Source organism: Musca domestica, unplaced genomic scaffold (assembly GCF_030504385.1).
Source record: "Musca domestica strain aabys unplaced genomic scaffold, Musca_domestica.polishedcontigs.V.1.1 4, whole genome shotgun sequence".
Taxonomy (NCBI): Eukaryota; Metazoa; Arthropoda; class Insecta; order Diptera; family Muscidae; genus Musca; species Musca domestica.
Window position 1 is genome coordinate 17,495,162 of NW_026712328.1, and position 13,480 is coordinate 17,508,641.

A 13,480-nucleotide genomic window follows, 5' to 3' on the forward strand; every position below is an offset into this window, starting at 1 on the left:
GTGGAGGGTATTAAATTGAATGTTCGTGAATCTTGCATAAGAGATGCTACCTTGATGCCCCACATTCCCATAGCAACCGCACATACAAATGCTTTTTTGCTACAGACTATCTGTTGTGGATTAAGAAAGTAACAAATACAAAAAGGGAAACAACAAAAAACTAAAAGAGTACTCAACAAGAATAGAAACTGCCCGTTTTCGTTCTTAGTTTACTTCCACTCGAAAACGAGCAAGTCATGCTCGATCTTATTAGAGTAACATCGAAAAAGAGAGTATTCTCGATTAAGCTCGCAGGAGTAGTCCCGCTCAAACTCAAGTAGAGAGTGAAATTTTCTTTTCGGAGTATCTTGGAAAGGAGAGGTTTTATCTATTAGAACCTGAAATGTCAACTTTCCTTTGATTTTGTTTGATGCTATGGTTAAAATCATGACCAATTATAAGGTCGACCAAAAGGCTAATTCTTAAAAAGTACTACAGGTTGCCATATTCGACGGACCCATGACTCTTTGGGCAAATTCCAATCGACGCGGCTTGTCCGCAGGCAACATTCTTTGCGTCAATTGAATTTTGTACGGGAATAAATGCAAATCAATGCGAATAATCCGTTGTAAAGTGGACCGAGCCATGTCCAACTACTGAGAACGGCGTTTTTGGGATGTTCTTGGGGACCTCTCAACACTGGCTCGTACGGCAGCGATATTCTCGGCTGATCGCCTTGGTCGACTTTTATATGGCCTCTTCGGATTGGAAAGAGCCTTACCAGTCGAAAATGGTGTTCTTAGAAGGCGCACTTCTCACATTTATTAATGTTTTAAAAGTACGTTGAGTTTTCACAATTTATTCTTGTAAATTTCAACTATTTCAGAGCGCTCGTGTGGCGTGTATTGGTTCATGGTAAAAATCTGCTTGAACTTGACGCTTCAAACGCGGTATGTCATTAAGCGATGTGACATCTCTGTCAAAAGTTATGGCGTTGCCAGATGGGTCCGTCGAATATGGACAACCCTGTACATTTATTCTCAGTACATTTATTTTCCAAAATTTATTTTTGGGGCGAAAAAAATGTACAATTCGCCTCTGCATTGCGCGAATTTCTGTTTAGAAAGAAATAAATTCTATACTTTTTTGAAATGTAAACAAAAAACAAGCCATGTTCAAAGTCTTTCAGGGATGAATTCTACATATTTGCAAGATTCTAGGTCGCATTTGAGGTCCAGGTTTCCCCATTATATAACTGTATTTTGCCAAATCCCATATTTCTCAAAATATGAAGATATGAAAAAACTGCAACCAACTTTAGACTGCTTTCATTTCTAAGCCATTCGTCCGACAGCTGTTAAAATTATTCCAGTGTCAACTCATTATATCGTTTACAAGGGTACAAAAGCATTTTGGCGAGAATTTTCCAGAAAAAAGTTATTCGTGATGGAATTGAAGCGTGATAGTGTGATTTCTTTATATTTGGCTGGAAAACCACAAGTGCATATCTTTAGAGCACTGCAGCATTTAAATGTGAATAAATCTTTTGTGTCTACTGGTAGCGTAGCCCGACGTCAAGGTAGTGGACGGAAGAAAACAGCAACATCAGCAGAAATGGTTCGAAAAGTAAAGAAGTGAATTGATCGAAATATCGCTATATTCCATTCAGCAAATATTGAAAAATGAGTTCGGGGTAAAGCCATTAAAATTCCAAAAAGTTCAAAAACTTACACCGCAACAGAAAGAAAATAGACTCAAAAGAGCTAAATAGTTGTTTCGCTTGGCCGAAAGTGGTGAACTCCCGATTTGTTAATCGACCGATAAATGCCGAATATCATCGCGAAAATATTCTGGAGGGTGTATTTAAGCCTTGGGCACGGAAACATTTTGGCTGCAGACCTTGGACATTCCAACAGGACTCAGCACGCGCCACCAAAGAATGGTTACAAACTGAAGTTCCTCGCTTCATTTCCAGCGCACAATGGCCACCAAAATCTCCGGACACCAATCCGTTGGACTATTGGTCTGGAGTATTTTGAAAAGCAAGTTGGCACTAAAAAATACCAGAATGTCGATCACCTCAAACAAGTGGCTTCGCCAGAAATAGGCTAAAATACCGCAGAACAACATTCGGGCAGCGTGTGACGGTTTCATTGGTCGTAATTCGTGCCAAAGGTGACCAATTCGAACAAATCTAAACTTATTCTAAAATTTGAAGTTATTTCCGACATTTTTTGTTTTCATTCGATAATATTTAAAAAAAATGTAAAAATTATGGAGTTTGACTTCTTGTAGTTTTTTTTTTTTTTCGAAAAAAGTACAGAATGTCAGGTAGAGATTTATTAGATTTCCTATGTTAGGATATGCTGGGCATTACAGAAGTTTTCCCATATTGCTGTAACTACAAAAAGATGATATATGAATTTTGATTCCATATATGAAGGAAAGAGTTTAGGTTTTCTTCTTTCTCGTCATTCCCAGTCTCTTAATGGAAAGCCTTGGGCAATGGCATAGCAAGTACGCGATTGCATCCTCGAGGAGCCTGCGCAATTCGTTAAGTTAGTTTTGGATTTATAATTTTTAAAATTAGTTTTTGATATATCTGACAAATACTTTTTGTAACATACATGGTGAGATAAAAAACTGCAATTTTATCGAATGAAAACCAAAAATGTCCGAAAAAGCTTCAAATTTTAGAATAAGTTTAGATTTGTTAGAATTGGTCACCTTTGGCACGAATTATGACCTTCAAACGGCCAATGAAACCGTCACCCGATTGTTGCTCTACGGAATTTTGGACCATTCCAATTAGTGCCAAACTTGCTTTCCAAAACACTCCAGACACAATAGTTCAACGGATTGGTATCCGGAGATTTTGGTGGTCATTGTGCGCTGGAAATTAAGCGAGGAACCTCTGTTTGTAACCATTTTTGGGTGGGGCGTGCTGTGTCCTGTTAGAATGTCAAAGATCTGCGGCCAAAATGTTTGCGTGCCCTAGGCCTTAATACACCCTCCAGAATATTTTCGCCATCGGCTGTTATAGCGGCCCAAACCATCACCATGGCCGGCGCTTGAGTTCTGGTGGCCAACCGAAGGTGCACATTTTCAGCTGACCTCTTTGACAAGTAAACACGATAATTTTGTTTGTTTACAAACTGCTGGACAACGAATGTTTTCTCATGGAAGAAAACCAAATTCGGCAGTTCACCACTTTCGGCCAAGCTAAGCAACTCTTTAGCTCTTTTAAGTATATTTTCTTTCTATTGTGGTGTAAGTTCTGGCACTTTTTGGAATTTAATTGGCTTTACCCCGAATGGAATATTGCGATATGTTCAGGTCACGAGCCATTTTTCGGGTTTCGATCAAGTACTTGTTTAGTTTTCCAAACATTTCTGCTGATGTTGCTGTTTTCTCCCGTCCATTTTCTTGACGTAGGGCAACGCTATCAGTATCCCGGTAACGAGCGATGGTACGAGACACAAAAGATTTATCCATATTTAAATACTGGATTGCTCGGACGATAGACACTTGTTGTTGTCCAGCCAAATATAAATAAACCACACTATCACGCTTGAATTCCATCACGAATAACTTTTTTCTGGAAAAGTCTCACCAAAATGCTTTCGTACGCTTATAAACAATATAATGACCTATCACTGGAATAATTTTAACAGCTTTCGGACAAGTGGTTTAGAAATGACAGCAGTCTGAATTTGGTTGCAGTTTTTTCATCCTGGCCCTGTATAAGGTTCCTTTATTCAGAAACTATTTTGTTTTCTTTTTTCCGATTTGTGAATAAATCTATTTAGACAGCTTTCAGCAAATTTATTCTTAACTATTTTTGTATTCTCGCCATCTTTTGCTGTTGATTTTCATTTTGGATTTTCAAAGTATTCCATTGCAAATTATTTCGCCTGTTTCCATACGGCAATTAAATGAGGTGTGAAAATTTGTTTAAAATTGATTTTTGTTTACATTCTTTTTTTTGAATTGCGTTTATTTTGCCGGTGGCAAAACGAAGAAGATGCATTGCAGTACAATCAGCTCATTAAACTGTCATAGTGAAATGAGAATTTCAAATACAAATTCAATAAAAACAATTGTTTGCATTTTATAATTGCAACAAATGATGCGGTTTCGAGGAAAATAATAAACTTATACCTATAAACAAAGAATTTGGATGAACCAGAAATATGTTTATATATATTTTATTAACATTTTCTGTAGCTGATTTTAATTAATTTTCTCAGATATGGCGTTTTGCTACATTAACACAACTATTAGCAAAATCATTTCAAACTTTTAAAAACAATTTCATTCACTTCGAATTTATAATCCCTGCAACTGAAATGCCTTCAAATAAAAGGCGAAAATTATACCACACAAATGTGTAAAAATGTTTTTTTTTTTGTTGTTTGTTCTTAGTGATATCAAATTATAAAAACATGCAAAAACACGTACAACTTGTTTCGAACATTCTCAAGAATAATATACAAAACATATTGTAAATGAAATAATTCCACAACCAATTCATCATAATTTTACTAAAGTGCCAATTTTGTTATATCGAAAAAATAACAACAAAAATAAAAAAACAAAAGGAAGGGAAAATACGATAACAACACCGCCGCCCACACAAATCTGTGTATCGGGAATAACAAAAAAGGTTTCAAATTAGAAGCAAATAAATAATCACCAAAAAAAACATTAATAAGTTGAAACAAAAACCCCTGCGAATTTAAATGCTGGAACACGATAAAAAACGAAAGAATGCCATCATGGAGCTGGTGCGGAGGTACAAGGAGGGGAAACTGACCACATCACATGTCAGAGCATTGAACAGTATGTATTTTTATTTGAATTAGAAACAAGAAAAAATAACACTTGTGGTTCTACAAATTTAGATTTATTGCAAATTACACTAGCTGAAATTTTATACGAAGTTTTACTCACAGAATTTAGAATAAATGTATTCATTCATTATTTCAATATAATTTGATCTGTATATATATATACAGGGTGAGATAAAAAACTACAACAAAGTCAAACGCCATAATGTCCCCAAAATGTTGGAAATAGCATCAAATTTTAGAATAAGTTTAGATTTTTTCGAATTGTTGACCTCTGGCACGAATTATGGCCTTCAAACGGCCAATGAAACTGTCACACGCTGCCGAATGTTGCACTGCGGTATTTTGGGCCATTCCCGGCGAAGCGCTTGCTTGAGGTGATCGACACTTTGGTCTATTTAGTGCCAACCTCGCTTTCCAAAATACTCCAGACACAATAGTCCAACGGATTGGTATCTGGAGATTTTGGTGGCCATTGTGCGGTGGAAATGAAGCGAGAAACCTCATTAGCCATTCTTGGGTGGGGCGTGCTGAGTGCGATGGTGCTGAGTCCTGTTTGAATGTCCAAGGTATGCGATAGGTTCATCTCGCGAGCCATTGCAACGCGGGTTTCGATCAAGTCGCTTCTTTTCTTTTCGAACCATTTCTGCTGATGTTGCGGTTTTCTTCCGAAATCGAAATGGAACCAAGTACCTTTATCCTAGTCTAAATAAATTTTCACAATATGTATGTATATATATATAGTCGTAACATAGAAGCTATAGCCATTTCCACAAACGGACAGACATCGCTACTCTTCATAGAATCTTATACTGTTGGGTTTAAAATGTATGCTTCAAGGTATTACGAACGAAATGTCAAACTTAATATACCCTCTATACTATGGTGGAGGGTAGAAAAAGTTTAGTCTTAGACTCAATTAAGATTTGATTCTAGTAAAATTTTCTTTACTCCATAACTCGCTCTACAAATGAAGAACATTATCTCAAATTGTTATGTTTTACCATTCGGTAAAATTTCGATATTTATCTTGGAGATTATTTTAAATTTTCATCAAATTTGTAATCTCTCGCAAAAATAAAAAATTACAGAAAAGTAAATACGGAGGAGCACCCCTGCGAACCTCCATGTATGTCACATATACAGCTGCGGTCAAAATAATAGTAGTAGGTATTGCAACAATGTTAAATAAGTAAAAAGGGCTTCAAATATTTATGAATGTTTTGAAATTTTATTTTTTTAACATCGTTAGTTTTATAACTTAAAGTTAAAATACAAGAAAAACATAAATTTAATTCAAGTTCACTATATAAACTTAAAAATATTTAATTTAATTCAAATATAGTCGGTCAAAATAATAGTAGTGTTATTGATTTAATGGATATTAATAACTAAAATAAATAATAGGTGGGCTATTTCATTTCAAAAGTTAGGCATTTAAGTCAGTATTTAGTGGCAAACCCTTTATTCGCAATTACAGCGGCACAGCGTCGAGGCATGGAGTTCGCCAAATTTTGGCACCTTTCAACAGGAATTGACTCCCATGCATCCTTAACAACATCCCACAATGTGCTGTTACTTGTAGGTTTTCTTTGCGCAACCACGGCCTTTACATCACACCATAAATTCTCAATGGGATTGAGATCGGGAGACTGTGCTGGCCATTCCATTACCCTTATGTTGTTTTCTGCAAACCACTGTTTTGCAAGAAGTCTGGTGTGCTTTGGATCGTTGTCCTGTTGGAAAGTCCAAATCAAAGGCATTTCATCCTCAGCATATGGAAGCATTACTTCCTGTAATATTTTGACGTACAGGTGGCGATCCATGATATCTTTTATCCAGTATATTGGTCCAACTCCGTAGAAAGAAAAACATCCCCATATCATTACACTGGATCCTCCATGTTTTACAGTTTTTAACGTAATTTTTGGATTATATTCTGAATTAGGAGGCCGTCTTACGTAAGCTCGCGAGCCTTTCCCGCCATATAGAACAATTTTTGACTCATCAGTCCACAAAATATTCCTCCATTTTTCAATGAGCCAATCCAGATGCTCCTTAGAAAATTTTAGTCGCTTATCTATATGCATTTTCTTCAACAACGGCACTTTTCGTGGGCTTCGCGCCGCCAAATTTGCATCTCGAAGACGTCTGCGAATAGTTTCAACGCTAGCTTCCACAGCAAGTTTGTCTTTTATTTCGGTAGCAGCAGCAAAGGGGTTTTGTTTTGAATACCTTACTATTCGTGCAACACCTTTTTTTGATAATACTAGAGGACGGCCACGTGTTTCACTAGTGGGAGGGTATTTTATAGCATTGCGGACCATTGTCGGTGAGCAAAATATAATATTTCGCACTTCTTTATACGATTTACCCTCCGAAATCAGCTTTCTTATCAACAATCGTTTTTCTACAGTACAATGCACGCCACGCCCCATTTTTAAAAAAATCTAAATAAAATACAGTGGTTTCTATTTACCTGCATCAACATTACCTGCGCATTGGCCTTTGCAGACCAAAAAACTTTTTTTATGCCATTTTTTTCTGAATCCCTTTATTTGAATTGTATTTAAGTGCCCAATCGATAGCTGCACATTGGACGTTCCTGCCTCGAAAATTTGGTAATTTTTTTAATTTGGTTACAAAAGTTGTATTTATCTGCACAAGAAAATTTTTTGCAAACTCAAAAAAGACACTAAAAACTACCACTTCGTTTTTGTTTTTGTATTCGCAAAAACAATAACAACACAAGAAAAGAGCATGCATTAAAAACATATTCTCGCTTCCTCTCCCACACTAAAAGATGGTTATGCTGGATAAACACCACTGATGCTCAAATACATACGAATAGAAAAATAAAGATACCTGCACTTTTTGTGCATCTAAGTAAAATTGAAGATACCTGCTTCATTGTGCAGATAAGTGCAATGAAGCTACCTGCATTTTGGGCATTGCTGCACAAGATGTCGTGCAATTTTTGATTGTGCAGGTAAGCAAAAAATACTGTATTTTTGAAAAATATACCTATTGTAATTAAAATAAATTATTTTTACCTGTAAACACTGAAAACTAGTAAAAAACTGTGTATGATAGAAAAAAATCTGTGACTTCTGACAGCACTACTATTATATTGACTGCCAAAATCGTTGTTCTTTTTCATATTTTCATTATAACAACAACAATGGTATGCAAAAATAACGGTACATTTTATGTTGTTGTTACACTAGGCTATGAAGTGGAAAAAAGAAAAGAGGATCAGAGAAGCAAACACAGAATCTACAAAACAAAATAATATTCTTATAAAGCCACTGCTATTATTTTGACCGCAACTGTATAAACTGATTATCAACATACAGGGTTGCCCATATTCGACGGACCTTTGGGCCCATTCCAATCGACGAGGCTTGTCCGCAGGCAACATTCTTTGCGTAAATTGAATTTTTTACGGGAACAAATGCAAATCAATGCGAATAATCCGTTGTAAAGTGGACCGAGCCATGTCCAACTGCTGAGAACGGCGTTTTTGGGATGTTCTTGGGGACCTCTCAACACTGGCTCGTACGGCAGCGATATTCTCGGCTGATCGGCCTTGGTCGACTTTTATATGGCCTCTTCGGATTAGAAAGAGCCTTACCAGTCGAACAATTTTCGTATAAACGCTTAATGGTGTTCTTAGAAAGCGCACTTCTTACATTTTTTTTTCACAATTGACTTCTTCTGTTGAATGTAACTTTCAACTATTTCAGAGCGCTCGCGTAGCGTGTATTGGTTCATGGTAAAAATCTGCTTGGACTGACGCTTCAAACGCGGTATGTCATTAAGCGATGTGACATCTCTGTCAAAAGTTATGGCGTTGCCAGATGGGTCCGTCGAATATGGACAACCCTGTATATACTAGTAATGCGAGTTATAAACTGGGACCCCGACTTGCGTCGTTGAAGTTGAGTTGGTCTGCCTCACATTTAGCATTTTAAAATTTGGGGTATGTAGGAATAAAACCCCTTACTACATAGTAAGCTTATTGTTGGCAGAATCTCAAAATTTAAGAATTGCAAATTTGACACAAGTACCATCATATTGCCTAGGACTTTTCCTTACTTATTATGGGCCGAAACAGTTCCTTATCCTTCCTTATATTAAAAAATAATAATGATTTTTTGTATATCGCTAAGTTTTTTTTTGCGGTTTCCTTTATGTTTAATTATAAATAAATATATTATTAATTATTGTGAGTAACTACACCTAGCCATTGTTGTTTTCTGAACAATTGTTTTGTGCGTAAAAGCCGGTAAGTGGTTTTCTTGCGATAAAAATAGAGAAACGAGTAAACAAAGCATAATTAATTTGGGGTAATGCTATGCATGGGGTGGAGAATGGTGATTAATTAACATTTCTTTTGTTTATCAAATAAGGGTTCACAATGAAATTGGCCAAAGTAAACAATTTGTCTAATGTTGGGAATCCACTTAAATTGGTTGTCTTCCATTACAGCAGCTAGCCAGCCATTATTGAAGATAACGTCATTTCGAAATTGTTGGATATCTTGTGTTATTTGTCATTTTTGTCACATTCATTACTTTCGGTTTCTTTTTTCGGAGTCGAAATATAAAAATTATGTTTGGTTTGAAATCGGTGTTAGCAAATGCAGAAATTAATTGCTTAGAAGCACATCCCAAATTGATCCTTTCCTTACTTCTGACTTCGCAATGTAGGTTATATTTCGTCAATACGTTTATAATTTAGACCCTGTAAAATATAAATGTATTTTGGTCAGTCCAGAACTCAAAGGCGATTTGCTATTTGGGACGAATTTGGCAATTCTCAAAAACAATATAATCCGTTAAAAATTCTGTTAAAATCTTAAAAATACCGAATGTAGCTGTTATAATTATAACTTTATTATTTATTTATTATTATAACTTTTGTCATAAGCTATTACAATATTCAAATCCGAAACTCAAAAAAAAAAAAAAAAAAAATATCGGTGAATAATGTAGCTAAAATCATCAAAATAACGAAAATCGGGAGGTACCGTTATATGGGGGCTATACGAAGACGTGGACCTGTACAGACAATTCTCTGTGGTAGGTGGTAGTATTCATTACGAACTTCAAATACCAAATTAGAAACAATTCCGGTGAATAATGTCGCTAAAATAATCAAAATACCAAATATTGGGTGGTACCGTTATATTGGGCTATACGAAGACGTGGACCTGCAAAGACAATCTCCTGTCATAGGCAGTAGCATCCATTACAAATATCAAATACCAATTTTGAAAGAATTCCGATGAATATTTTCGCTGAAATCATCAAAATACCGAATATCGGGAGGTACCATTATATGGGGGCTATACGACGACGTGGACCTGCACAGACAATCTCCTGCCACAAGCTGTAGCATCCATTACGAACATCAAATACCAAATTTGAAAGAATTCCGATGAATATTGTCGATGAAATCATCAAAATACCGAATATCGGGAGGTACCGTTATATTGCCCATTTTTAATTACCAATTTCTGCAGACATAATATACATTTGAGTTAAATTTTATCATTCTACTTTATACGTTAGGGAGCTAGAGTGATTTTCACAGACGGATAGACGGACGGACATCGCTAAATCGACATAGAATTTTATGCTGATCAAGAATATATATATGCTTTGTGGGGTCTAAAATGTATATTCCGAGGTGTTACAAACGGAATGATAAACTTAATGTAGTATGGTGGAGGGTATAATAATATACGTATAAAAAAATAAATAATGGTGAAAATAAAACTGACAAAATATATATATATATATATATATATATATATATATATATATATATATATATATAATTATTTATTGAATCCACTGTATACTCTCAATATGTTAATAATAATATTCAATATGTTAATATAAACCGGTTGTAGTCACAGTCAAACACATTTGAAATGTACTAATTTAAATAACAAATACCTTTTTGGGTGTGTAAATATTTTTGATTGTAACAAAGTCAAAAGAGATCAACAGGTTTTAAAACCTTTTTAAATTTCTATTGTTAACAACTTTTTTGTTAAATAAATGGAGAAAGAAATTTTGAAGCAAAATTTAGAAAAAAAATCATTTTGAATAAAGAATTTATTAATTTCAATAAAATGCCGATTGTTAACTTTTAAAGAAAACCGCTTCTACGCTCATATGTCCCCATATGGTGATCATGACCAAATAAAAAAAAACAAAACAAACATTGGTCACCCCTCGAATACGAAAACGTTGATGGGGATGATGCCTCTCTCATTGTATGCAAATAAATAAACAAATTGTGAATTGTGTTAAATAATTTCTAATTCAGTTTCAATATCACACATACACACTCAAATGAATACTTAAAACTCAGTGGCATGACGACAAAACATCGGCTTCGGCAAATGTCATAGAGAAGTGGTGGTGGTTTGAAGCTGGGGGGTGGGGGTCTGAATGTTTGGTTTTCTTTATATTATTGTTATGTTTGATATTGTTGTATTCATGGTTTACGGTCATTGATTTTGAACTCATAAATGACCAATTTTGGAAATGGTGTGACTAAGTGGCCCCATCGCCGAGCCATACCTATCCAAGCACCATTAGTGAATTTTAATAATGTTGTAGAATGATGTCAAATAATAAAAATATCAATCGACATTTAGTTTGTGTCGCAAATCAAACGTGACGAATGAGTGTTCTTATAGGGCGAGCAGTAGAATTGTATTAATTTAGAGTTGGACGAACTTGTTCCTTTCCTCAATAGGAAGTAAGTCCTTCTTTGTTTTAACTTCAATTGTTGGTTCGCTTATGGTTGCAGAGGATATATATATGATCCGACCAAAATGTGCCCTATCGAAATAACGATTTTTGACGCTAAGACATTGTCGATCATGCATACTATAAAAAAAATCATATTGAATAAATGGAAATTTAGTCCAGTGTAATATTTAGATAAGACTTAGGTGTTCTTCTTCTTCTATATCTATTAAATAGGGAAATGTTTGTACGTTTAATTGTTTGGTTGTTTGTAATTTATAGACTCAATATTTTGAAATCGGTACAGATTTGGATGTAGCTCCCATATATATTTTCGACCGATTTCGTTTATTTGATACACCAAACACCATATCTATGTTCGATTCCAATGAAATTTGGAATGAGTAAAGGGATTTGATTTGATATATATCTCTAATTCCAAAGAAATTTGAAATGTGTAACGAATTTGGCTTACAATTAAATGTTGTCAATTTTTATGTTACTAGACTAACAGTAAACAAGTAAAAAAATCAGCTAATTTAGGCCATTCCGAACTTTTTATACCCTCCATCATTAGGAAGAAACTTGAAAAATTAGAAAAAAATTCCATCGAAAAATGCCGCTCAAATTAAAACCGTTATATGGGGGCTATACGAAGACGTAGTCCCGCATAAGTAATTTGTGTCATAGGCTGTAGTAACGGTTCCGAACTTTATATACGAAATTTGAAACAATTCCGGTGAATAATGTCGTAAAAATCAGGAAAATACTGAATAACTTGGGGTACCGTTATATAGGGGCTATACTAAAACGAGGACCTATTAAGACAATTCTCTTCTAGGTGGTAAAGTACTCAGAAGTACTGTGAGGATTTCGAGACAATTCCATTGAAAATTTTGGCTGAAATCATAAAAATACGGAATATCGGGGTTACCGTTATATGGGCGCTATTAGACCTATTTAGACAATTCTCTTTTAGGAGTTACATTACCCAGAAGGAACCCCTAGTATGGATTTGAGAACAATTCCATTGAAAAATTTGACTGAAATCATAATAATATGGGATTACCGGGGGGTACCGTTATGTGGGCACTATACGATATCGTATATCTATGCAGCTAAAAAAATCAAAATGCAGAATATCGGGAGGTACCGTTATATGGGGGACATCGTTGATCTATATAGATAATTCTCTTCCTGATGCTCAGAAGGAACTCCTTAACAGACAATTCCACTGAAAAATGTTGCTCAAAATCATGCCGTTATATGAGGGATATACGATATCGTGGACCTATATAGATAATTCCCTTCCAGGGGATAAAGTACTCAGAAGGAACTCTTTGTGTGGATTTTCAGACAATTCCATTGGAAAGTGTGGCTAAAATCATCAAAATACCGAATATCGGGAGATGCCATTACATGGTGGAGGGTATAAAAAACTACACAACAGTGTTATTGAGGCTACGATCATTGCGGGGACGTGTGTAGGTTCATATGTATTGCTATCCAGAATCGCTCCAATAGCTAGCAAAATGTCGTTTAACTTGAAAAAAATTCAGTTTTTTGTACGGTTGGCATTTGCTATGACAATTAACAAATCTCCAGAACAAACTCTTCGTGTATGCGTACTAAATTTGGCATATTTCTGCTTTTCTCTTTAAAATGTTGAATACATAAAACAAAGACATAGAAGTGTAAAGATGGGACAAGACAGAGTCAAGATATGTAAAAATACTTCTGTTGCTATAATATCGTAACAACATAGATAGCAATGTTATGCGATTTAAACCGCTTAGGCAATATGCAAATAATTTGGAAAGTTTATGGAATAGAATTTTGAAACCCAAGTTTTGCATTTTTCAAACTTTTGTTTGTCATTTT

General features: G+C 35.2%; 1 protein-coding gene across 9 annotated transcripts in view; it reads left to right on the plus strand.

Moving 5' to 3' along the window:
- The window catches only part of LOC101889381 (uncharacterized), a 53,200-nt gene that overhangs the window by 18,665 nt on the left and 21,055 nt on the right, over positions 1-13,480 (plus strand). For 5 of the 9 annotated variants that reach the window (XR_009342986.1, XM_059126770.1, XM_059126764.1 and 2 more), the window contains exon 2: positions 4,405-4,821. The exons of 1 other annotated variant lie outside the window; for it this stretch is intronic. Coding sequence is in view for 7 of the 8 variants with exons in the window: in XM_059126770.1 (XP_058982753.1) it covers positions 4,722-4,821 (100 nt within the window). In the remaining variant the exon portion in view is untranslated. The remainder of the gene's footprint in view (positions 1-4,404; positions 4,822-13,480) is intronic. 3 more of the 9 variants (XM_059126766.1, XM_059126769.1, XM_059126768.1) reach the window with 2 other exon arrangements.